At 36.9% G+C, this 25,559-nt stretch overlaps 2 protein-coding genes across 3 annotated transcripts in view; one reads left to right on the plus strand and one right to left on the minus strand.

The window, feature by feature from the left end:
* Nucleotides 1–1,544, plus strand: part of slc25a48.L (solute carrier family 25 member 48 L homeolog) — a 91,761-nt gene extending 90,217 nt beyond the window's left edge. For both annotated transcript variants that reach the window (XM_018252021.2, XM_041586073.1), the window contains 2 exons: nucleotides 535–664; nucleotides 1,009–1,544. In XM_018252021.2, coding sequence (XP_018107510.1) covers nucleotides 535–648 — 114 coding nt within the window. In that variant the 3' untranslated portion in view covers nucleotides 649–664; nucleotides 1,009–1,544. The remainder of the gene's footprint in view (nucleotides 1–534; nucleotides 665–1,008) is intronic.
* An 8,866-nt stretch (nucleotides 1,545–10,410) lies between these two features.
* On the minus strand, nucleotides 10,411–13,697 carry LOC121401224 (interleukin-9-like). Its single transcript, XM_041585554.1, has 3 exons — nucleotides 13,527–13,697; nucleotides 12,052–12,180; nucleotides 10,411–10,571 (listed from the first exon to the last, which is right to left on the minus strand). The coding sequence occupies exons 1-3, from the start codon at nucleotides 13,695–13,697 to the stop codon at nucleotides 10,437–10,439; spliced, it is 435 nt and encodes a 144-aa protein (XP_041441488.1). The 3' UTR covers nucleotides 10,411–10,436.
* Between the last annotated feature and the right edge of the window lie 11,862 nt (nucleotides 13,698–25,559).

Genomic DNA, 25,559 nt, shown 5'->3' on the forward strand with positions numbered 1-25,559 from the left:
ACATAAATACAGTTTTGGCGGGGCCAACCAGAAAACTGGAGAGAAGGTCCCACCACTCCAGCCGCATTCTTTTCCCCAGCTAAGAGCCCACTGCTCTGGAAAACCACCCTACTGCCAATGATAATGCTTACACCAGTGTACAGAAGATTAGCACCCAATGCATTCAGGGTCCCTAGTGCTCCATCTCTGCATGCACCACACAGCCTGCCTATGGGTCTGGGCCGGTCGGGCCCAGCAGGTCTGGAGCCCACTGAATTTTCTCCTGGTGCCCCGGCAGACCAGACCGAAACTGATTAAATATGGTGTAATGCATAATTTCAAAACAAATAAGTGCCTGTTGAACAATTTCGCTCATCACTATGGCTCTATAAATAAAGGATAATAATAATCACAATGAAGGGACCCTGTTCGCAATTAATGATGACACTTGTCTCTAGGGCTGTTTGAAGTCTGATTTTCTAAACCTTCTGTGTTCTTACAGGCCAAAAAACCATTGGTCATGCTTAGCTTTCTAATTAACATTATCTTCTGTAGGTTTTTTTTAAGGGCATCACTGTCAACACAGTAAGGGGATTTCTAATGAGTGCAGCCATGTTTCTCACGTATGAACTTTCACTTAAGGCTATAAAAAGGACCAACATGGAATGAGATCATTAAACAACAGGTAAAACAATAGCAAACTACATTAATTCTTTGATATTGTTTTGGACAAGTTACCGTATATTTTCTTGAATTATTTGCATCACTGTGGCATGTCTCCAGTTAATCGAGCCAGGGAGTGAATTTAGATTTCTCATTTATGTGTATTTTGATGTGCCAGTTTCTTGCAATCAGAACCTTTTTCAGCCTGTTTATAATCAGTATGTGTTATAGCACGGGACTCCAGCAATTTATCTATTTAAGATAGAACTGAGACAGACTGGATTCTGCCTTTGATTGTCCTCCCTTCATTGTATTTATTCACATCACGGGACCAGACAACAATCACACATTCCCTTGTTTCCACAGGTCTCTCTGAAAAAACTGTTCCTTTGTCGGAGAAGTGCGGGGACTAGAATGGAATGAGTTCTTTAAAATGAGTGATTCCAAACAAACTCAGATAGTGATCTACAAAAGGAATTACTTGAGAGATGGACCCATTGATCTCTGCACTTGGATCCAAGACGAGCGGAGAAGAGTGAAGCCACAGGACAAAAATGAGCTGCATGAGGATATTTTTTTACTTCAAGTTCAAGGAAAGGACAAGGAAATACTTTATCACTAGGGGGTTCCAAAATGGTAGGCACCCTGTTAAAGTTCCCCAAGTTTCCTTAGCACGGACTGATACTTGCACATGCACAATGAAATCAGAATAGTTAACTTTAGTGCTGCAAACCAAAGCCATAGATGACGGGAAATTAATATTGGCATGGCACTGACAGTTTTTCCTGGTCTGGTCCTTTTCCGAAAAGCAGAACCTGTTTAGGTGGGGGGGGTACTAAACAACTAAACATTTTTGCTTTTTCCTTGTCTTTTAACTCTTAATAAAGTTACAACCATTTTAACACTACACTTCCAGTTTTAATTAAGAGGAACAAAGCTGCACCAGGTAATATGTTGTGTTTATTTTTGACTATATCGATTATCCAGTATTCAAAACATCTATGTTGTTTAATATGACCCCTCCAATACCCTGCTCTCACAACTGTTCAATTCATTAAGTTTAATCCCTTATATTATTGAAAGTGGTATAAAGTGACTCTGATTAATCTATGGCAGTTATATATTAATTTAAAATGTCTAATGATTTTAAAATTATTGGTAAATGTTATTTTAACGTTTACGTTATACATAAATACATACATTTGCTTATCCCTGTACTGTTGGTTCTAAAGTTTAATACTGTGTAGCAAAAGTCACCTGGTTAACAGATCCATCAAGACGTTTGAAAGTCATTGTAAAAAATGGAGTCTTAGATGGAGATGCTATATTGTTTCAACTAACCACCAATGCAAAAAGGCAGACATGTAGGAGGATATTTACTAAACTCCGAATGCAAAAATCTTGAAAAATTGGTGATTTTATTTTTATAAAATCTGACTTTTAAAAAATCAAGAATTTTTCAGAATTTATTAAACTCTGAGGATGGAAAAGTCTGAATATGAAAATCCGGCATCTCATCCCTGTCGAGGTTGCATATAAGTCAATGGGAGAAGTCCCAATGATTTTTTTTTGTTGTACTGGGTTTCGGGCAATACCACAATATTTTCGAAGTTTTCGGGTGAAAAATCTGAAAAAATATTGAAAACCTGATTTTTTGCCGGAAAGCAAATTTTAGGGAAAATGTAATAATAAAAAAGCGTAAAAAAAACCCTGGCAGATTTGATCAGAGTTTGTAGCAGAAAATATTGAGATAAATTCGGACTTTGTTAAATAACCCCCGTAATGTTATCAATAGCAATTACATTTACCAACAACTTTAAAATCATTGACCGTTTCTTTTTTTTATTATTGAAAATTTTTATTGAATTTTAATTGCCAGAAAAAAGAATACAGCAACATATGGAACGAGGGAATAGCTTGCTAGAGAGAACATACAGAACAGTAATCTGATCATATCATTAGTCGGAAGCATAACCTAGTATCCTAACAATTCTATCTGCGAATGCTAGTATGAAACATCTCTCGTCCCAATGTTTCAGATTTAGCACTCTGTGTTGCAGTGTTTCCTTGAGGGGGGAGGTTAGGTATAGGGGGGGACAATCGGAGAGAGAGAAAGGGAAAGAAAAGCTGGGGGAAGATGGAAAACGATCAGGTTCTAGTTATATTAAACATAAGAACAGCGTGCATTGACCGTTTCTAAAGAATGTTTATTTCTATTTATTACATTTTCTATCATCATGTTCAATCTTATTCTTGGCATTATACAGTTTAATCCTTTTTAAACCCAAATATTATCAGGCAACACAGTAATGTTATCAATTGTGGTTGTCCAGTATCTACCCTAGAAATGCTTCCCCAACCCTCGCTGCAGGTTGAACACTAACAGAGGAATGACCTTGAGCTCACAGTACACTGATTTATGCTGCCATACTTTAGTACACATGTAAATTTGGGACACCCATGGCAAATATCTCCTGAGTCCAATAGAAAAGAAATCCACGGCACACAGGCTGCTGCAAGCAAGGAACCCCTTGCACGTTTAATGCGGAAGTGAGCAACGTTTCGGGGTCACGCCCCTTTGTCAAGCCTACGGTAATTAGTGCATACAAACATAAATAGCCATACAAAGGCCATGATTGGTGCAGTAATCAGATCATGTGATAACAGTGCTGAGTGCATTTAGAAAACATTATTCCAATGGTGTTCTTGACGGGGAGATAAAGGATAGAAAAGATAAAAAAGAGAAGAAAGAAATGCTGTTGGCAAGACATTTTTTTACCCATGGCCACCGGGTGGCGCAATTGCGCTGGCAAATATTGGAGCGGGTGATTACTAGGCCTGGGCAGGCTATAAAAAAACTGTTACATCAAAGAGAATGCTTTTGGATTTGGCGCTTGCAATCTAAGCAACCTAAGGGTTTGAACGAAGAGTACAATTTGGCATGCTTTTTATAAGTAACGTTTGTTCTTTTTTTACAGATAATTTTCCCATAATATATGACAGGGACAGGTACTGTACCCTGCTGCTCATCATCTGGTAGGGTAAGATGTTCTGATTAAAAATTAATATATCTTATATCCTTATACACTAATTGTATATTTGTGTGCGCTAACTTTTACCTATTTGATAATTTTTTGATACTTTATGGACTTTGGTTAGGTTGGTATCACTATTGGACTTTGATTTTTTCAATTTTAAAAAATTGTCATTTTTTTAAAAAAATTTTTTATAAATGCTTACAAAAATATGTTTTTCTTTCTTGTATGAGAATGTTTGTATTTTTATTGGAATAATGTTTTCTAAATGCACTCAGCACTGTTATCACATGATCTGATTACTGCACCAATCATGGCCTTTGTATGGCTATTTATGTTTGTATGCACTAATTACCGTAGGCTTGACAAAGGGGCGTGACCCCGAAACGTTGCTCACTTCCGCATTAAACGTGCAATGGGTTCCTTGCTTGCAGCAGCCTGTGTGCCGTGGATTTTCTATTGGATTCTACTGTGAGGTGGCCGAACCTCTACCACTGAGCACCAGACTTCGCATCTCTACACTGGGTGTGCGAGAGCCAGCTTTCGTTTTACTAAATATCTCCTGAGTGCCACGTGCAACAAAAATATGGTAAGATTTTTATTTTGATAAAAGCTTTAAAGCAAAGGCTCACCATCAACTAGTGTATAACTGAATCACAGATGCAACCATCTAGACCCAAGTAACTTTGTGAATGGTTAAAATGTCAATATATACAGTAGATGTGTGTATTAAAGGAGTGCATATAATATTGTAGTGTTTTTTAGTACAAAGCTTGCATATGCACAGCGTACTGCAGGTCAAAACAACACTTAGGAATTACAATACATTAACCCATAGCACCTAACTTGTTTCCACTGACTATTTGGCAGTCAACTGATTGGTTGGGTTAATACTCTTGTGCAATGTTATACCTAAGTTAATAATTGCACCCCAAAAACCTTATGCTGTGGGTAACTAATCATGGTTTGTGTGGGTGGGAGAGGAGGGATGTTTCCATTTGCAACTGGGAATAAGTCTAATAAATTTATTATAAACCATTAAAGCTTCCATTCCTTTCACTCCATTATGGAGCAGATGAGTTTTTGGTGCTCCTAAGAGCATTTCATACGAGAAAGTCCCTTACTGTTCTTCTGAACAGAAACTTACTTTCCATATTGCAGGATGAAATTTTGAGCCTAAAGCTGGCCATAGACATTCAGATTTTAATCCTTGTACGATGAACATTCGGAGATCAATGGTAACTAACCAAAAACTAACCATTCGGATTTAAACTGTAGGATTAAAGTACGGAAAATAACCAATGTTCTGGTATTTAACTGTCTTTCATTAGATAACCTGTCAGTACTATTTTATGTCCGAAAATCGTACCAAATTAAGTTTTGAACAAATATATCTGTGCACCAATGGCCAGCTAAAGCGCTGAAATTAATCAGTGGGTGTCACTCAATCATAATTTGTGGCTTATTTTGCAACATAATTCAGGTGGCCCAAGAAAATAGATTAAAAAACACAGAGGCGGAGGTTCAGCAGACATACACTGAATCAGAAGTGTACCAGCCACAAACACAAATGTAAAAAAGGCCTTACTACCTAACTAAAGACAGGTATAAAACACAGCTTCTTATGCAGGTTGATGTGCTGGTGCATTCTATATTTATTAACCATCCAGTTTTCTTTTATAATAAAAAATATAAGCTTTATCTTATGGAATTAAAATGTATCAATATAATTTTTATAATCATTTCTTTTTTCTCACCATATGCAGCCTTTGTGTCTGGGACAGTTAGCTTTAATACATAATTTAGGAATAGGGAGCACTGACCGGTGACGTGTTTTAGCTCACTCTCCATAAACAAATATTCCAACGCAAAGCCTGTTTGCATGATTGGAACACTAAAGAGTAAAGTTCAGAAGCAAAATTATATTTATTTGGTAAATGAAACATAGTTTCACTGAAAAAATGGCAGATTTTAGCATGTGCTGGTATGACTATTAAAACATCATGAGACATGAAGCAAAACTGTATTTGGGTGCCTTATAAAATCTTTAAATGACATTTGAAACATGAATTGCTGTTTATAATGCTTTTTTGTTTTTCTTCCAATTATTAATCACCGTTTTAAATGCCTCCTATTTATTATCAATGCAGATAGCTCATATTTAACTTTCTGGGTGTTCATGCACTTTGTATACTGTCGTTGTGTTTGTGAATTATATTAGTTATATTTGAATGGGGAAGTCTAGAATGACTTTGTATAATGGCAGCGAAGCTTCACCTCCCCTGGAACGGAAAATGTGTCTTTTAGTTTATTTTACATATAATGTCTGTATCAGTTCATCCAGCACTTACACATACACTTTTTCTGAGAAGCATATGTCCTATTTTATGAGAGAAGTCTTCATGGACAGCATTTGACACTTGTTTATCTTCCTGTGTTAGAACTAAGACTATTGTATTCGAAACAGTTTAGAATACAGTGGAGGAGCTGTGGCTTCTCTTCACTTCCTCATTTGCCAATGCACCACGAACAAACCAAAAACGGCAGATATTTTTCAACCTGTCAAATCCCTTAACCAACCAATATCCACAGTACAGGTATAGGATCCCTTATCCGGAAACCCGATATCCAGAAAGTCTCCCATAGACTCCATTTTATCCAAATAATCCAAATTTTGTAAAAATGATTTCCTTTTTCTCTGTAATAATAAAACAGTAGCTTGTACTTGATCCCAACTAAGATATAATTAATCCTTATTGGTAGCAAAACCTGCCTATTGGGTTTATTTAATATTTAAAAGAATTTCTAGTAGACTTAAGGCAACAAGACCCAAATTACGGAAAGATCCGTTATCCGGAAAACCCCAGGTCCCGAGCATTCTGGATAACAGGTCCCATACCTGTATAAGGATATTCGTCTGGATTGTCAGGCCCCAATATATGCACAGATAATCATACAAAAAGTTGTTTCATAAGATTTTAGGTGAGGGTGTATGTCCAGCTTAACTACACATTAAATTTAGGTATTCCCCTGATCCTAAAAGTACAAAGAATAACAATACAGCATTTCTTCATTACCAATTTGATTTAAAAGCCTGTTGCTCTGCTCTGATCATGATCTATTTAAAGGGATACTGTCATGGGAAAAAAATTTTTTTTCAAAATGAATCAGTTAATAGTGCTGCTCCAGCAGAATTCTGCACTGAAATCCATTTCTCAAAAGAGCAAACAGATTTTTTTATATTCAATTTTGAAATCTGACATGGGGCTAGACATTTTGTCAATTTCCCAGCTGCCCCATGTCATGTGACTTGTGCTCTGATAAACTTCAATCACTCTTTACTGCTGTACTGCAAGTTGGAGTGATTATCACCCCCTCCCTTTTCCCCCCAGCAGCCAAACAAAAGAACAATCGGAAGGTAACCAGATAACAGCTCCCTAACACAAGATAACAGCTGCCTGGTAGATCTAAGAACCACACTCAATCGTAAAAACCCATGTCCCACTGAGACTCCTTCAGTTACATTGAGAAGGAGAAACAGCAGCCTGCCAAAAAGCATTACTCTCCTGAAGTGCAGGCACAAGTCACATGACATGGGGCAGCTGGGAAATTGACAAAATGTCTAGCCCCGTGTCAGATTTAAAAATTGAATATAAAAAAATCTGTTTGCTCTTTTGAGAAATGGATTTCAGTGCAGAATTCTGCTGGAGCAGCACTATTAACTGATTCATTTTGAAAAAATTTTTTTTTCCCATGACAGTATCCCTTTAATAGCTTGACATGGTTCCATTGGTATTCTATATGATGATGTGACATCTAAAAGCAGACATGGCCACATTGTACCACTCCGTCCTGCTCATGCCATTAGGTTTTTCATTTTAAGGTTTCATTTAGATTTGTACATTTTATTTGATTTGTTCTAAAAAGTTTGTAGAAATGCACATGTTCCCATTTTATATTACCTTGCCTAAGCATTTTCAAACTGCCATCTAGGGAAATAAGCATCACAAGACCATTAATCATTAATAAATAAATGTGCCAGAGTCATGTAGGAAAGAATGAAGAAAATGTAGAGAGGGAAACTGGGAGGGTAGTGCTTAAACTCAGCAATGTCTGACCAGTTGCAGCGAGGTACGTAGCAGCATAGAAAAGATAAGAGGGAAACAAAAAGCCTTTTAGAACTTCTGAAAAGCTTTGCAAATATGTACCAAAGAAGTGCTAATGTCAGTAGTAAAGATGGGTAATAAGAAGTTACACTGCATCAAGCAGACTTATTGTTGTTTCTAAAACATAACAGCAGTGCTGTTTGGCAGCGTACCCATTCTTTCAGTTAACAGCTTATCTTTATAGAGGGAATGCTGAAAACCTCATAAAATCGACCTTAAAACTAATAGGTGCCATGTAAACTCCCCTAAACATTGGAACTGGCTGTAATAACCTGCCTGAAGTTGAACCAGGGACCTAGTGTTTCTATGCTGCCTGCATTACCTCTGCTCTATGTGAGCAGACAGCTACGGTCCTGGTTCACTCCTATTGCTATCCTTGTAATGGCACCTAGGCATGGTTTCTTTCAGCTGTCTCCAATCTGGCCACAGGTGATCTGTGTAAGCCATTAGGCTGGCTATAAAACCCCCTACACTGCACTGACTCGTTGCCCAATATAGGACTATTTCTTGATAGCTCCTGGGTGTTATTCCTGTCTGATCATCTGTTCCTGACCCTTGCCTGTTTTGTCCTTTTGCTGTATCGCTGCCTGAACCGAGCCTTGCCTGTTTGACCACTCTTTTGGATCCTGACTTGGTACAGTGTTACCAATTGGTTTTGACCCCAGCCTGTTTATCCTGACGATGTGCCTGGCTCTTGATTCTGTGCTGCACTGTCTGACTGGTACTGACTTGGCCTGATAATCCTGACTACACTCCTGCTTCCTGATCTGCCTGTCTGGTTGGTAATTTCCCTGCCTGTTCCACATTTGCACTTTTTGTTCCCTGTCCTTCCTGTATATGTTACTTTTCCTTTGCCTGCCCAGCGCTTTCCCCTTGGTCCGCTCCATTTAAGACCTGGGGGCATCTGAGTAGCGGAGGGCTCCTTCTGAAGTCAAAGGCATCTGCAATAGGCAGACATTTGAGCCAAGAACGGGATTTTGGGGTTAGTTTTAGCCTTACATCTTGTGTTGTCTTAGGGGCAGATTTACTAAGGGTCGAAGTGAATTCTAAGGAATTTTCGAAGTAATAAAATTATAAATTCGAAGTAATTTTTTGGATACTTCGACCATCGAATATACTACAACTTCGAATTTACTTCGAATTCGATTCGAAGTAAAATAGATAGAATATTCGATAATCGAAGTACTGTCTCTTTAAAAAAACTTCGACTTCGATAGTTCACCAAATTAAACCTGCCGAAGTGCTATGTTAGTCTATGGGGACCTTCTAATGCAGTTTTCTAAGTCTTTACACATCGAAATAAAATCGTTTGATCGAACGATTTAATCGTTCAATTGCCAAATTCGGTGAAAAATACTTACAATATTTTAATTCGATGGTCGAATTTTGAAGTATTTTTTGATAATTCTGCCCCTTAGTGTACATTTGGAAAAAGCTACGTCCCTTCACTATTGGACAGGAATTTTCAATTGAGGTTACCATCTTAAAGTGAAAAACTTAAAAAAAAATCGATGTGCACTAAAAGTTACCCATAACTCATGATGATAATGTTTCTCTGTTTCTGTGAGTAATTGTTACATGAAGTCCCTAAACCTGACTATTTTGCCATTCGTTCACTTCTCAAACTGTCAGATTGTTTAATGCTAACAGATTACTGCTGCACCCACTCATAGAGGAACATGGGAGATAAGATGGGTAATGTGACAGTGTCTGCAAATACCTTTATGGCAAATGTATAAATCGCATGCAAAGACAATGTTACAGTAGATGTTAAAAAAGGTTGCATTTCTGGTATTAGTATCCCTTTAAAGTGCTTTTAGATATTGTTCTTATATATATATACAGTATATATATATATATATATATATATATATATATATATATAGCGGTTCCAATGAGTATCCGCACTCCAATGGAGTTTTCTTCTGCTGGGGTGCACGGTTAAAATGTATATATTCAAATTCTGCGAAGAACCAGCACTCCCATATGTAAAAAGTAGTTTTTTTATTTCTGTTGCATTCCAACGTTTCGGTCCCTATTGGGACCTTTCTCTTGAGAAAGGTCCCAATAGGGACCGAAACGTTGGAATGCAACAGAAATAAAAAAACTACTTTTTACATATGGGAGTGCTGGTTCTTCGCAGAATTTGTATATATATATATATATATATATATATATATATATATATATATATATATATATATATATATATATATATATATATATATATATATATATATATGGGATATAAGGGTAATTTATTTATTGTACATGAACAAGTTTTCACCGATTGCCAAGAAAGCGAAAGGATGTTTTTTTTTATTTCCATATGGTGTGAGTGCTAATGGCTGGGTCTTCGGTTTTCTTTTATGGTGGGATGAGGTCTGCATTCACAGAACCTGTGAGTATGAACTTCTTCATTGTAATTAAAAAATATTCTTAAATGACAAGTAGAATGTAGTCCGTATATTTTATATTTATTTAACATTTAAAATAATTTATTTCATACTGATGTATGCTATTAATTTTTCATTTACCTTTGTGATGGTTACAAGGAAAAATAAATACTGTACATTTCTTATTAATAACCACGTTAATAGATATTTGTAGATATAGCAGTAGGTGCCGCTTCTGTTGCTATTTCATGAAAGGCCCTACGGAGCTCTTCCAAAAATGAATACCAGTTCCCAAATGTTGTTTTTTTACAGGATTTTGCACATGATAGATCCTACAAAAGAACAAAACAGAATCTGTTGTTATATTTACTATAACCAAATACATTATCTATAACTATAGAAATATACTATACCTATAATATATACTATCAGTATCTCTCCATCTATCTCTCTATGTAATTTACAGTACCGCAAAGTTTAGGATTATTTTTAAACAAGGCAAATTTGAGCCAGCATATTCAAAAAATATAACATTGTATATTGTATAGTACATTGTATAGCATTCCAAGCCTTCAGTAAAGATGATAAAATTATAATATGCCCAAAGGATAATCTATACTGTATACACACAGTCCGTGTATTTCACAATATAGAGGGAAAGCACATCTGCTGCCTCAGTTTTCATTTAGAAATCTATCAAATATATACAGGTATGAAGGTTGTGTTGCAAACAGGATTGGTCAAAATAGTAGCAACAAAGTTGTGGTGTAAAATGGTTGGGATCATTGGAGTTACATATAAGATAGAAAATGTATATGAGACTCTTAACTTCTCTTTACTGCTGCATTCCCTATTCTTCTGCATCATTTAGTACACCAAATAAACCGTATTTATTGGGCTGTTGTTGAACTTGTTGTTGGTGTATATTGCCCCATTACTGCCAAATATTATGACGCACAAGTAATCCCTTCAATCTTTCACTGTGGCTCATGGGTAAAAAAGTTGGGGAAGCCTGTTTTAGACAGATCTGTATTTAATAGGCTAAACCCTTTCTATATCATGTGCTATTGGCGCCAGTGTGTGCTTTTTACTATGGTCTTATAAAACCATGATATTTTTTAATCATATACCTCTGCACTTTGCTTGTGTCACACATAATTCAAAAAGTCACCCATAACAGCATAAGAAGCCTCAACTTGTGATAAAATAGCTTTTTAGGCATGTTACTCATGCAAGATAGTTTCATTTTAATCATTATTACAAAATGTATTTTTACCATGTACATTTTGGATCAGAAAAACAACATCTAGGGGCACATTTACTATTGTTCGAATATCGAGGGTTAATTAACCCTCGATATTCGACTATCGAAGTTAAATCCATCGAAGTCGAGCAAATTTTTGATCGAAGGAATAATCGGATTTTAATCCATTGATCTAACGAAATTCCTTCAATCAAAGATTTGCTAAAAAGCCTATGGGGACCCTTCCCATAGGCTAACATTGATGCTCGGTAGGTTTTAGATGGCGAAGTAGGAGGTCGAAGTTGTTTTTTAAAGAGACAGTACTTCGACTATCAAATAGTCGAACGATTTTTAGTTAGAATTGTTCGATTCGTAGTCGAAGGTCGAAAGTAGCCAATTCGATGGTCGAAGTAGCCAAAAAAACACTTCGAAATTCGAAATATTTTTCATTTGAATCCTTAACTCAAGCTAAGTAAATGTGCCCCCTAGTGTTGGAAAGCGAAGGCAAACACTGTGTTCCTCCTACTGGAGGTTTGAGCTTGGTAGCAGATTGGTCAATGCTGGCCAACGAGTACAAAAATCCTTACCTTGCAACCAGTTCTCATAATAGAGAATCTGGAAAGAAGGTTTGGGTCACCTAGTTGATGTTTTTTGATTTCTTGAAGACCACTGTTAAAGCAGGAGAGGTTGCAGGTGTCCTGAAATGAATGGAGATATAAAAAGTTTTATTGTGACCTCTGCACTGCTCCACAAAGTCCTGTTCCTCAAGTTTGCAAATCCAACAGGATATAAACTCTGCACAATGGGAAGTCAAATAAATTAATAATTCTCCCTATAATATTTTAATTCTATGTAAGGTATGGGATCTGTTATCCAGAAAGTTCCAAATTACGGGAACGGCATCTCCCATAGTCTTTATTTTAATATTAATACATATAATTCCAGTTTTTAAAAAATGATTTCCTTTTTCTCTGTAATAATAAAACAGTACCTTGTACTTGATCCCAACTAAGATAGAATTAATTCTTATTGGAGGCAAAACAGTCCTATTCATTGTGGGGCAGATTTATCAAGGGTCGAATTTTGAAAGTTAAAAATACTTCGAAATTCGACCATCGAATTGAATTACTTCGACTTCAAATATCGAAGTAGAATTTTTTTTCATCAAATTTGCCCATTTGCGGTCAAAGTAAAATTGTTCGATCTTATTGGAGGCAAAACAATCCTATTCATCGTGGGGCAGATTTATCAAGGGTCGAATTTCGAAGTTAAAAATACTTCGAAATTTGACCATCGAATTTAATTACTTCGACTTCGTATATCGAAGTAGAAGTTTTTTTAAATCAAATTTGCCCATTTGCGGTCGAAGTAAAATTGTTCGATCTTATTGGAGGCAAAACAATCCTATTCATTGTGGGGCAGATTTATCAAGGGTCGAATATCGAAGTTAAAAATACTTTGAAATTCGACCATCGAATTGAATTACTTCGACTTCGAATATCGAAGTAGACTTTTTTTTCATCAAATTTGCCCATTTGCGGTCAAAGTAAAATCGTTTGATCGAACGATTAAATCCTTCGAATCTAAGGATTTCAGCGATCGATCGAAAGATTTTTCTTCGACTTCAAAAAACTTAGAAAACTGCTCTAGAAGGTCCCCATAGGCTAACATAGCACTTCGGCTGGTTTAATTTGGTGAAGTATTGAAGTCTTCGTTTTTTAAAGAGACAGTACTTCGATTATTGAATAGTCGAATATTTGAACGAATTTACTTCAGATCGAAGTCAAAGTCGTAGTATCCTATTTGATGGTCGAAGTATCCAAAAAATTACTTCGAACTTTGATTTTTTTTTTTACTTTGAAAATTCCCTTGAATGTTTAAATTATTTCTAGCAGACTTAAGGTATGGAGGTCCAAATTACGGAAAAATCTGAAAACCCCAGGTCCCGAGAATTCTGAATAACAAGTCCCATACCTGTACTGTACATTGTATTTGGATTTTCATTCTTGTCTTTCAATTTAACGTGTGTTCTAACTATTCTTACCTGTGGAATATCAAGACAACCACACCCCTTGTGCTTTTCTTGATCCTGAAAGTAAATAACAGAGATAAGAGACCGCGTGAGAATAAACAAAAAGAAGAAATAGATACAAGAAAGGACAACATAGCCATAGCACAGGACTTGGGTAGTCTTGATTACTAGACCTCCTAGCATGATTTATTAACAAAATACTTCATTAACATAACATGAATACTCCACCCCCAAGTAGTATGTCTACAATACAGTATTTGTATTAGTAACACAAATGAATAACAATTAGCTGTCCTGTTTACCTTTAACAACCAGACAGTGGCTTGACAGAGACCAAAATATAAATGGGGAGGGACTGAATAGAAAGATATGTAATACAAAGTAACACTAATAATAAAATTGTAAGCTCACACAGCAATAGTTCTAGCTGCTTGAGAGCTGGAAAGATGAAGAAGAAAATGGCAAATAATTCAAAAACGATAACAAAAAATAAGACCATATACAAAATTGATAGGAATAGGACATTCTAACTAAAATTTAACTTAAAGGGGAAACTTTTTAGTATGTTATAAAAAGGCCAATTCTAAGAAACATTTCAATTGGTCTTCATTAATTATTTTCTATAGTTTATGAATTATTTGCATTCTTCTTTTCAGTTTTCAAATGGGGCTCACTGACCCCCATCTAAAAAAACAAATGCTCTGTAAGGCTACAAAGTTATTGTTATTATTACTTTTTATTATTGATCCTTCTATTCAGACCCTCTCCTATTCACATTCCAGTCTCTTATTCAAATCAATGGATGGTTTCTATAATAATTTGGACCTTAGCAAGCATATTGCCGAAATTGCAGATCTGCTGAATAATAAGCTAAATAATAAAAAATGAAAACCAATAAAATTGTCTCAGAATATTGCTCTCTACATCGTACTAAGGGGCATATTTATCAAAGGTCGAAGTTAAAAAAAACTTTGAATTCAAAAAGACCGAGGTCAGCGGTTTTTTGCGGTCGAATTGGGCTGAATTCGGCCTACTTCGACTTCGATTTGAAGTTTTTTTAACTTCGACTTTTGATCTCTCAAACTCCTCCAATGGCTTCCATACGGGTTCTAGGTGGTCCCCCATAGGCTAAAATAGCACTTCGGCAGCTTTTTGGTGGCGAATGGTCGAAGTTTTAAAGAGACAGTACTTCAAAAAAATTGAATTTCGAAGTTTTTTCAAATTCAAATCGAAGTTGGACTATTCCCTAGTCGAAGTACACAAAAAATAGCTTGAAATTCGAAGTTTTTACTTTGAAATTTCACCTCGACCTTTGATAAATCTGCCCCTAAAAGTTAACTCAAAAGTGAACAACCCATTTAAAATATGGTTATACAAATTACGAAACAGTCCCACTCATTCTAAATAATAGGTCCCATACCTGTACTTGTGGTACACCTGTGCTGATACATTTAGCGGCAGATTTATCAAAGGTCGAAGTTGGAAGTTAAAAAAACTTCGAATTCAAAAAGACCAACCGAATGGTGGTCGAAGTTTTTTGGGGTCAAAAAAACTCGTACGATTCGAAGTAGCGCTACTTCGATTCGAAGTTTTTTTAACTTCGACCTTTGATTTCCCAAACTCCCCCAATTGCCTCCATACAGATTGTAGGAGGTCCCCAATAGGCTAAAACAGCACTTCGGCAGTTTTTAGGTGGCGAATGGTCGAAGTCGAAGTTTTAAAGATACAGTACTTGAAAAAAATTCGAATTTTGAAGTTTTTTTCAACTTCGAATTGAAGTATGACTATTCCCTAGTCGAAGCACACAAAAAATAGCTTGAAATGTGAAGTTTTCCACTTCGAAACTTCACCTCGACCTTGGATAAATCTGCCCCTTACAGTACCTTAATTTCCTTACCAGCTATGCTTTATAAAACTTGCTTTTGGCAGGATTTTTGTGCCAAAGGCAATATATATTTAAAGTAATTTAAATGTATAAACACGGTATACAAATCCCTTTGTGGTTAGGCCTCTGATAAAGGAAAACTTTCTAGATTTAAATTACTATGAGACAAAATATGTCATTGTTTAAATTTAATTAAATTATTTGCTTGTTTTATTGATTGTTTTGTTATTTTAAGAGCAAAGCTACTATCATCTTTGAGCTTCATTTGTGTTTATTTGCTTTACTTCACTTGCTGTCTTAAAGTGTTGTAATCAAATGCAGTGATTTTGCACGTTAAGGCTTTACACCATTTATAGAGATACAAAGCCTTATCATGCAAATGCTTGCCCACCAAACAGAGAATCCATTGCAGTTGTGGCAGCGCAAGGAAATCTCACACGTTGTGAAAAGGAGAGATTTAGAGATAATAAACCATACTTTTCTATTCACATGATCAAGTATTAAAACAGCTGTGCAAATGCAATGCAAGAAAAATGATCTAATCAAACAGTTCTACTTTGAGTTATACTTCAGTACATAGGACAGACCGGGCATTTGACAAATGTTTTATGTATAAAGCCGACAACATTTACTTACGTTATAGGTATTGTGAGCAGTCCCGCCATCTGTCTTATTACACTGATAGTTTACACATGATGTCTAAGAGCAAAAATAAAAAATAAAAACCATCATAAATTACATTTATGATCTTTCTTATTTTGGAAGGAAATCCACTTTAATGTCAAAGAGTTGGTTGCATACCTCTATCATTTTCATTAGCTCCTTTACATCTGTCCAAGCGGTTGTTACCTTACATGCTACAGGTTTGCATCTAGCTTGAGCAGTTTGTTGTGCCAACATTAAAGAAAAAAGGGCAAAACACAGAAAAATGTAGTGCTGCATGTTAGCCTTTCAGTACCCGTCAGACAATTGCTCTGCATTCCCCTCAACCCCCTTTAAATTCAGCCCTTCGTAAAAATTTCCAGCAGATGGGGGAAAACCCTATGTTAGTAACAGAAACTTTTTTTGGAATTATTTATCATTTAAATTGTAAGTTTAGTCACCTTCATAGATTTTATAAAACTGACCCAGGAAATGCCTATACCCAGCTGAGATTTCTATAGTGCACAAACGTCATTGTAAAACAGGAAACATTGGTTAGCTATTGAAATCAACACCAGCAATATTGCCTCATGTGAACTTCACTGCTAGTGATAGAATCACCTCTTTCCATGAGTTAGGTACAATGTAATAAACCAACAATATGGAACATGCTGTGTTTGAATTAGTTGTAACATATCTTTTTACAAAAACATATGGCATATTCCTGTTCCCATCTTTTTTTTTTTCCACCATCATTTACCCAATTGCCATTGTTTTCTTATTTTTCTACTTTGATTTTTTTCTTTTATTTTGAATTTCTACTCTTGAGCATTATGTAGGTTATATAGTGAATAAAGTACCCCCTCTTGTAAAATCTAAGGATATTATAAGTTACCGAGGAGTTTCATGACCATATAAAATCACAAGGCCTAAGGTCAAGTGTTTTTATACAGGTCATGGAACTCCGAGGCAACTTCTAATATCCTCATATTTTACAACAGGGGGTACTTTATTATAATAAACAAGTTTTAGTGAGTCATGTGACAAAAATGACATCACTACTCACCGTTTATAACTGATGACATCACTACTCACCGTTTATAAGGATATACTTTACAAAATATTCATTTCTTTTGTGTATTATATAGTGAATAAAGTACCCCCTCTTGTAAATGATAAGGATATTATAAGTTACAGAGGAGTTTCATGACCGAGTGTTTTATAGAGGTCATGGAACTCCGAGGTAACTTCTAATATCCTCATATTTTGCAACGGGGTACTTTATTTATTACAATAGACAAGTTTCAGTGAGTCATGTGACAGAAATGACACCAGAACTCACCGTTTATAACTGATGACATCAGAACTCGCCATTTATAAGGATATAATTTACAAGATATTCATGGCTTTTGTGTATTATATAGTGAATAAAGTACCCCCTCTTGTAAAATATAAGGATATTATAAGTTACCGAGGGATTTCTCATGGAACTCCGAGGTAACTTCTAATATCCTCATATTTTACAACTGGGGGTACTTTATTTATTATAATACACAAATTACCGTGAGTCATGTGACAGAAATGACATCAGAACTCACCGTTTATAACTGATGACATCAGAACTCACCGTTTATAAGGATATCATTTACAAGATATTCATGGCTTTTGTGTATTATAAGGATATAATTTACAAGATAGTCATGGCTTTTGTGTATTATATAACAATTAATCTGTCATATATATAAATAAAATAAAACTATGGATTTGGGACTTATTCTCCAGGAAGATCAAGCAAAATCACTTCCCATATGGTTCTAGTTGAACAAAGAATTTTTAATTTTGAAGAATTTGCCTTTTCTTTGTATTAATAAAATGGCACGTTGCTCTTGAACTTACCTAAGCTGCCATTGATCCATGCTGATGGCATCAAAATCCAGTTCTTAATGTTTCGACGTTTTTAATAGCCTTCAAGCCTGGTGTTTGAAATGACACAACAATCCAGTATTAGAAAACTCTGGACCCCAGGCATGCCAAATAATGGATTCCATATCTGTATTTAGGCAAGGCTTAAGAAGAAGTGGTTGGTAGAGATGGGCGAATCTGTGCAGTTTCTCTACACCGAAAAGTTTGCGAAACGCATTGAAGTCAAGGGGCATCAAAATAATTTTGACGCAAGCAACAATTTTAATACGTACAACTACTTTGTCCAAATACATTAAAGTCAATGGACATCCAAATAATTTTGCGAAACGCATTGAAGTCAAGGGGCATCAAAATAATTTTGACGCAAGCAACAATTTTTATACGTAAAACTACTTTGTCCAAATACATTAAAGTCAATGGACGTCCAAATAATTTTGATGCGCGACAATTTTAGTCGCAGATTTTTTGACGCAGCAAATTTTCGCCACAGTTAGGCCAAAATGCAGAAATTCACATTGAATTCGTGCCTGCCAAATTTATTCGCCCATCACTAGTGGTCGGTATAAGTTTGTAGTGTTTGGTTGAACAGATCCACTAAAGGGGTAATATGGCTTAAAATCCAATAGTGAATGAGGTTTCTGTGCAATGTGATGCTTTTTTATTAAAATATAAAATATGATTAACTTGCAGGTATGACTTTATTCTACAACTATGAAAAGAAATTATTATAAAAAATAAATAATTGTATTTCATATAATCTATCCCTTCAGTCTCTCTCTCTTATCAGGTTGGTGGCTATGACTGGCAGTACAAAAAAAAATATTTAAAAACAAATAAGTTACAGAAAAAGCGTCAAATTTCATTTTTACCATGAATTTTTGAGCAAGCTAAAAATTGCAGAAATAAAACATGTGTCAGCTTGCTGGAATGGTGAGATACACTTCCCAATGAGCTCTATGGCATATTGATGAGTTTTAGGTGGGGTTATTTTCAATTTAAATTTTGATACATCTTGCAAAATTGTGTTTGACCGCAGTATTGATAAATATGAAAATAAAAAGCAAATGGTAAAATGCAGCGTAAGAATAAAAGTAGACGACTAGTTGCATTTAAGGAGCATTAGACAAGAATTTGCTTCTTTCAAACGATTCGAAGGATTTAATTGTTCGATCGAATGATTTTTCGTTCGATCGAACTATTTGCGGTCAAACGAATATCGGCAGTCGAATATCGAGGTTTCATTAACCCTCGATATTCGACCCTATGTAAATCTGCCCCTTACTATTATTGATAACAATAATTCTCATGTGACAAAGGCCACTAAAATGTTCTAAACTAAATGTTTTACAGGTGTTCCCTGAAAGAATCAACCAAGTTTCAGTCAAGTTGTTTTTACATTTTGTCTGGGTTCACTCGATGTTTTTTTTTCCAACTTGGTTTGGGATTAAAGCTTTAACCTGGTCTAAAAGCTTGTGCCCAGATCAGAAGGCATCTTAATGTGTACGTTTACTGTAGCAGTTTAGAGCGAAAATATGATGCTAATGACGATCCTGGAACTGTAGCCTTCATTATAGCTTTTTTTCTGAGAGATACTTAAGATGGAAACCTTCATTTAGACTGGGGCTCCAAATTCTGCTTTGTGGAGGGCTGATAACGGAAGCCAGTGTTAGCCACTCCCTGTTTTTGGAGAAAAACGCTGGCACTCAACCCCACATTTCACTTGCCTTGAGTGCCAGCGTTTTTCTATTTCAAGCAGACACAGCAGGCAAACTTTGATGTGTAGGGCCATATATAAGGGGGGGGGGTGGCGGGCTGCCAGTTGGACAGCCCTGTTCTAAGGCAATGAAACATGATAGGAAACTGTGATTCATGTTCTTTAGATGCTTCTATCTTTCTCAACACCTTCTTTCTTTTTTTACTCTTTTTGTTACATTATATACTGCTAAAGAATATACTTTTAAGCCACGTAAATGTAATCATTTCGTGGACTGATTTTTCTGTACATAAAACCCAAGAAAGCAATCAAAATGGTACATTTCAAAACAAAACATTGAGCTCCACTGGGTATTCTCAGCAGAGAGGACCTTAAGTCTTTCAAAACACACATTCATTGAGGGTTTGTTGTTGAAATGGTGTGGAGGGTGCATACAAGGTATGACCCTTGAGTAAGGCTTGTTAATTTTTTTAAATGTAATTTTCTTTCTAGGATGATTTGCAATACTATTCAACCCCAAGTCCTTTAAGAGGGGAAGAGTGTATGACAACCTGCATTAAAAAAAATTCTCAGATGCAGTTCTGGTGGTCTAGTGGGCAGCGGGGTCCACGGCGCGTCCTTGGCGTGGACGCCCGCTGCGCCGCTCTTGCCGGCGCCATCTTTGATTCCTAGGACGCGCGCCCGCGCGTCTCATAAAGGCGCTGGTGTGATTGCGCCAGCGGGCAACGGCGCACAATTGCGCACATTTTGGTGCCAATTGGATCCCTATTTGAGGCCCATTCAGACCTGTAGCCAGTGCCCGTTATAGGATCATATCCTGTGGTTTCCTGAGCTTTGTGCTACCTGTGATTATCCGTGTTTGACCCTGCTTGTTCCTGACTATTCTGCATTCTGTATCCTGACCCTTGCCTGTCTACGACAACGCTTCCTGCTTAACCCCTTGATTGACAACCCGGTTTGACCCTTGCCTGCCTGACGATTCTGATATCCGCCTGCCTCGACCCAGCCTGTCTGACCATCCTTCTGCCTTATCCAGTCTGTCTGATTATCTGGTTTTGACCCCTTGCCTGGCTGACGATTCTGTTATCTGCCTGTCCTGATCCGGTCTGTTCCATTTCCACCAAACACCTTGTCCTTGACCTTCTGCCCAAAGACTCTTGCTATCCGGTCGTGCCACTTTGCATGCCAGAACACCTCGCCTTGTACCCCTCGTTAAGTCCAGGTGGCACCCAATTAAGCTGAGGGCTCCTCCCGAAGCCCAAAGGTGGTCACACTACTGGTGAAGCCGAGCCGAGACCAGGGTCCTTGGCATTTGTTCTGGAATTGGGTGCCAGCCGTGACATTATAACGGGCCCTGATGGATGAAGAAGGTCAAGTCGCTGCTGCCGAGGCTCCCTCCACTACAGAACTGCTTCTCTCTACTCTGTTGCAGCGTCTGGAGAGTCAGGCGCAAAGACAAGAACACCTGTTGCAAGGCTTCCGTGACCTGTCGAATAGAGTGGATGCCACTGAACAGTTGCTAGTGGGTCCTTCTGCAGTGTCGGGTAAAATCCATGAGCCTAAGATCTCCTTCCCCGACAAATTCAGTGGGGATAGGACCAAATTTTATGTCTTTCAGGAGGCATGTAAATTGTATTTAAGTTTTTTCCCACACGCCTTTTCTTCAGGAGAGGATAAAGTGAGGTTTATTATGACCTTATTACAGGGCCAGCAGGCAACGGCGCGAAATTGTGCACATTTTGGCGCCAATTGGATCCCTATTTGAGGCCCATTCAGACCTGTAGCCAGTGCCCGTTATAGGATCATATCCTGTGGTTTCCTAAGCTTTGTGCTACCTGTTCCTGAATTTGCTATCCTGACTGATTATCCGTGTTTGACCCTGCCTGTTCCTGACTACTCTGCAGTCTGTATCCTGACCCTTGCCTGCCTACGACAACGCTTCCTGCTTAACCCCTTGATTGACAACCCAGTTTGACCCTTGCCTGCCTGACGATTCTGATATTCGCCTGCCTCGACCCAGCCTGTCTGACCATCCTTCTGCCTTATGCAGTCTGTCTGATTATCTGGTTTTGACCCCTTGCCTGCCTGACGATTCTGTTATCTGCCTGTCCTGATACGGTCTGTTCTGTTTCCACCAGGCGCCTTGTCCTTGACCTTCTGCCCAAAGACTCTTGCTATCCGGTCGTGCCCCTTTGCCAGCCAGAACACCTCACCTTGTACCCCTCGTTAAGTTCAGGTGGCACCCAATTAAGCTGAGGGCTCCTCCCGAAGCCCAAAAGTGGTCACACTACTGGTGAAGCCGAGCTTTGACCAGGGTCCTTGTCATTTGTTCTGGTATTGGGTGCCGGCCGTGACAGTGTGTGTGAGTTTCTCATGATTATGGGTTAGATTTATTAAGGGTTGAAGTGAAAACTAGAATTTTCTAATTCGAATGTTTTAGTTTTTTTTAGTGGAATGCTAGGGAATAGTTACAATTCGGTTTGAGTTTTTAAAAAAATTAGAATTAGTTGTACTAGCCCTTTAAGAATAACTCTACTGTTCGCTACCTTAAACCTGCCGAAATTGCTGTTTTAGCCTATGGGGGATGTCCTTGGAGTTGTTTATAGCCTTCCTGAAAATTCAATCAAAATTCAATTTGAGATTGCAGATCGATCCCATTCAACCGAATTTTAAAAATTTTGATTGGTCATTAATTTTAATTTCAAATTCATGGGAGTTTTTGGGAGTTTTTATGAACTCCCATGAACTCGAAATTCAACCCTTGATAAATCTGCCCCTATGGGGCCCATTTACTTAGTTCGAGTGAAGGAATAGAATAAAAAATATTTCGAATTGTCTTTTTTGGCTACTTCGACCATCCAATTGGCTACTTCAACCTTCGACTAGAAATCGTTCGACTATTCGACCGTTCGATAGTCGAAGTACTGTCTCTTTAAAAAAATACATCGACCCCCTACTTCGGCAAGTAAAACCTACCGAAGCCAATGTTAACCTATGGGGAAGGTCCCCATAGGCTTCCTAACAATTTTCTGATCGAAGGAAAATCCTTCGATCGATGGATCAATATCCATCACAATGAGAAGGGATGCACACCAAAATAAATTATTTTTGGAGGCATATTTTCATTATAATTATTGTAATTTCATTTGTTTTCATATGTTTTTATTTAATTATAATTTCATTTTAATAATCAAAATATGAACTAAAATGTTGAAGAAGCATGTTTCACAAATAGTGTTTATTTTTTAATTTTTGCAGTTTTTTTTTAGAAATATTTTAGTGAGTTTATTTCTTTTTGCAATGTTATTAAGTTCCTCTAAGTAACTTTTCTCAAGGCATTGACCTCGTGGCCTCTTGCATACCAATTGCAGCCTGAGTACCGGTATCAAGGATGTTTACGTTTTCACATATCTACAGGGTTAGATTTGAATACACATATCATAATTAGAATATGAAAAGTATTGTTCAATTGTTATGTCAACTGACCATTACTAACCAATGTGACTAATGTTACAGCTACCTGCATCTTCAGCTTGATAAAATCCACACACAGGGGCACATTTACTAAGCTCGAGTGAAGAATTTGAATGATAAAATATTTTTTTGGGTACTTCAACCATCGAATGGGTAAAATTCGATCGAATCGAATGATTTGAACGATTCAAAGATAGTCGAAGTACTGTCTCTTTAAAATATACTTTGACTTCATACTTCGCCACTTTAAACCTACCAATGTTAGCCTATGGGGACCTTCCCCAGCACTTTTGTAACATTTTTTTGATCAAAGAAAAATTCTTTGATCGATTGCTTAAAATCGTTGAAACGATTTTTACTTTGATCGATAGATCGAAGGATTTGCGCTAAATCCTTAGAATATCGAATTAGAAGGATTTAAATTCGAGGGTCGAATTCATGGGGTTTATTAACCGTCGAAATTCGACCCTTGATAAATGTGCCCCACACTGTTAGCTTCATCATGTCTACCTAGCAAAATTTTAATTGTTCTGCAGCCTTGTAATGATTTTTGATTTTTTTTTTTCTGTTTCTTTTTTCTGTTGCTGATTATTAGGATATACTTTTACATTAAATTTACAGATCATCATTGCTGGGTATAGGTATGCATGTATATTTAAATGTTTAGATAAAGAAATTCACTTGTAACCAATATTTTCTGGTAATGAAAATGGGGGGGGGGAAGGGTCCTTGAAGCAATAAATTACCTGTTATAAAAAAAACCTAAGGACAAGACCTGAAATCCTCCTCCAGTTGGCCAAAGTCCAGGGCTTTTTAAAATTAAGGGGTAAATTTATCAAAGAGTGAAGTTCCGCCACTAGAGTGAAATTCCGCAGCTCACAATTCATTTCTATGGGATTTTGAAAGGCGTATTTATCAATGGGTGAAAGTGAAATTTCACCCTTTGATAAATACGCCTTTAAAAACCCCATAGAAATGAATGGGAAGTGGCGGAATTTCACTCTAGTGGCGGAACTTCACTATTAACTTCACTCTTTGATAAATATACCCCTAAGTTTGGATAAATATTTTAGGTGGCCTGAAAATATAGGGACCCAAGGCATGTATTATTTGTTAGTACATATGTAACATTTCTATTTATTTTATTGGTGTGGTCCTGTTTCAGTTTTCTGGGTTTTTTTCACTCTTTCTGATATGTTCTTCATCCAGGACCTTCCTTTTCACCTGTACTACTCCATGTTCTCCTGCTTTCATCAGAATGACCCTCGTAAATCTTTAAAAGGCCAACTCCTTCTCCCTTACTGGCGTCTTGCTTTCCTCTTTAGGTACCATAATAGGGTTGGTACACTATGCAAACAAAGGGTAGGTGAGTTTGATATGGATTAACTAGAAGCCCCACACCAAAATTGTTTTAGGGCCCCTAAACTTTGGCAATAAGACATGTCGCCTAATTTGGAGGTGCTTGCTGTCAAAACATCTCCATCATTGTGCCTAGGATGAGATATATCGGCAAATAAAATTCTTTTATCTGCATGTGTGTGAGCTCTTCCCTGTGTGAAAACTATAATGTGAGTTGGCAATCAATGGTAACCCATGGCAGGTTGGTGGCTCCAGAATGCACTTGCTGAGGTTTCTTTTTGTATAAAATATATGGATATATAAGTGGATGTAATAGCAATTATAATTGCATACTATGAGAGGGTGTCCACTCATTTATTAAACTATACTGAATAACCAAAACTACAATTTTTTTTTAATATATTTTTAACTTTGTTATGAGCCAAAAAGGGCCTTGGTCAAAAGGAAAACCCCAACAAGGTTGTTTGGATTAAAATCGAATTTAATAAAATTATGTAGGTGGCAAGACGCAAAACATTCTGTGAGTAAAATGTGATAAGATTCTTTCTAGGAATCCTTGATCTGCAAGACAAATGACATTTATGATAACGAAACATACTGTGTTGGCAGCACAAAAGATAACACTGTGACATAATCATTCATTAAATGTATTACACACATGATATTTCACACATTTAAAGATAACATCCTGCATTGGATTCTCCTTTTGCCCAACAGACAATATACAAAGAATAGTTGCCAAGGATCAGATGTTTAAATGCCAAAGACCAGTTAATCATGGTCCTACCTTGACAGAAAGAAGGAGAGGGAATACAGTGATATCAATATAACTAATGTGTTTAATGTGTTAATGATCCTCAGCAGTGCTACAGGTATATCATTAAATATAAAGGTAAGCAGACAAAGCTCTTAACACCCCCAGAGCCTCCCCCTGATATGCTCACTACTCATCTGTGTTAAATGCTGAGTAGTTTCTTGTATTCTCAGATTATCTGTCTGGTCTTTGATTACTGTAACTGTATCACAAATTAGCAGACCTCAAGGATAT

The sequence above is a fragment of the Xenopus laevis genome, chromosome 3L, assembly GCF_017654675.1.
Source record: "Xenopus laevis strain J_2021 chromosome 3L, Xenopus_laevis_v10.1, whole genome shotgun sequence".
In the NCBI taxonomy this organism is placed as follows: Eukaryota; Metazoa; Chordata; class Amphibia; order Anura; family Pipidae; genus Xenopus; species Xenopus laevis.

Coding starts and splice junctions, on each gene's coding strand:
- LOC121401224 (XM_041585554.1), bottom strand. CDS start 13,697: ATGCTAGGAGGTCTAGTAATCAAGACTACCCAAGTCCTGTGCTATGGC. Junction 12,181..13,526: donor GTTGTCTTGATATTCCACAG/GTAAGAATAGTT, acceptor CATTCATTTCAG/GACACCTGCAACCTCTCCTG. Junction 10,572..12,051: donor AGGTAAGGATTTTTGTACTC/GTTGGCCAGCAT, acceptor GTTCTTTTGTAG/GATCTATCATGTGCAAAATC.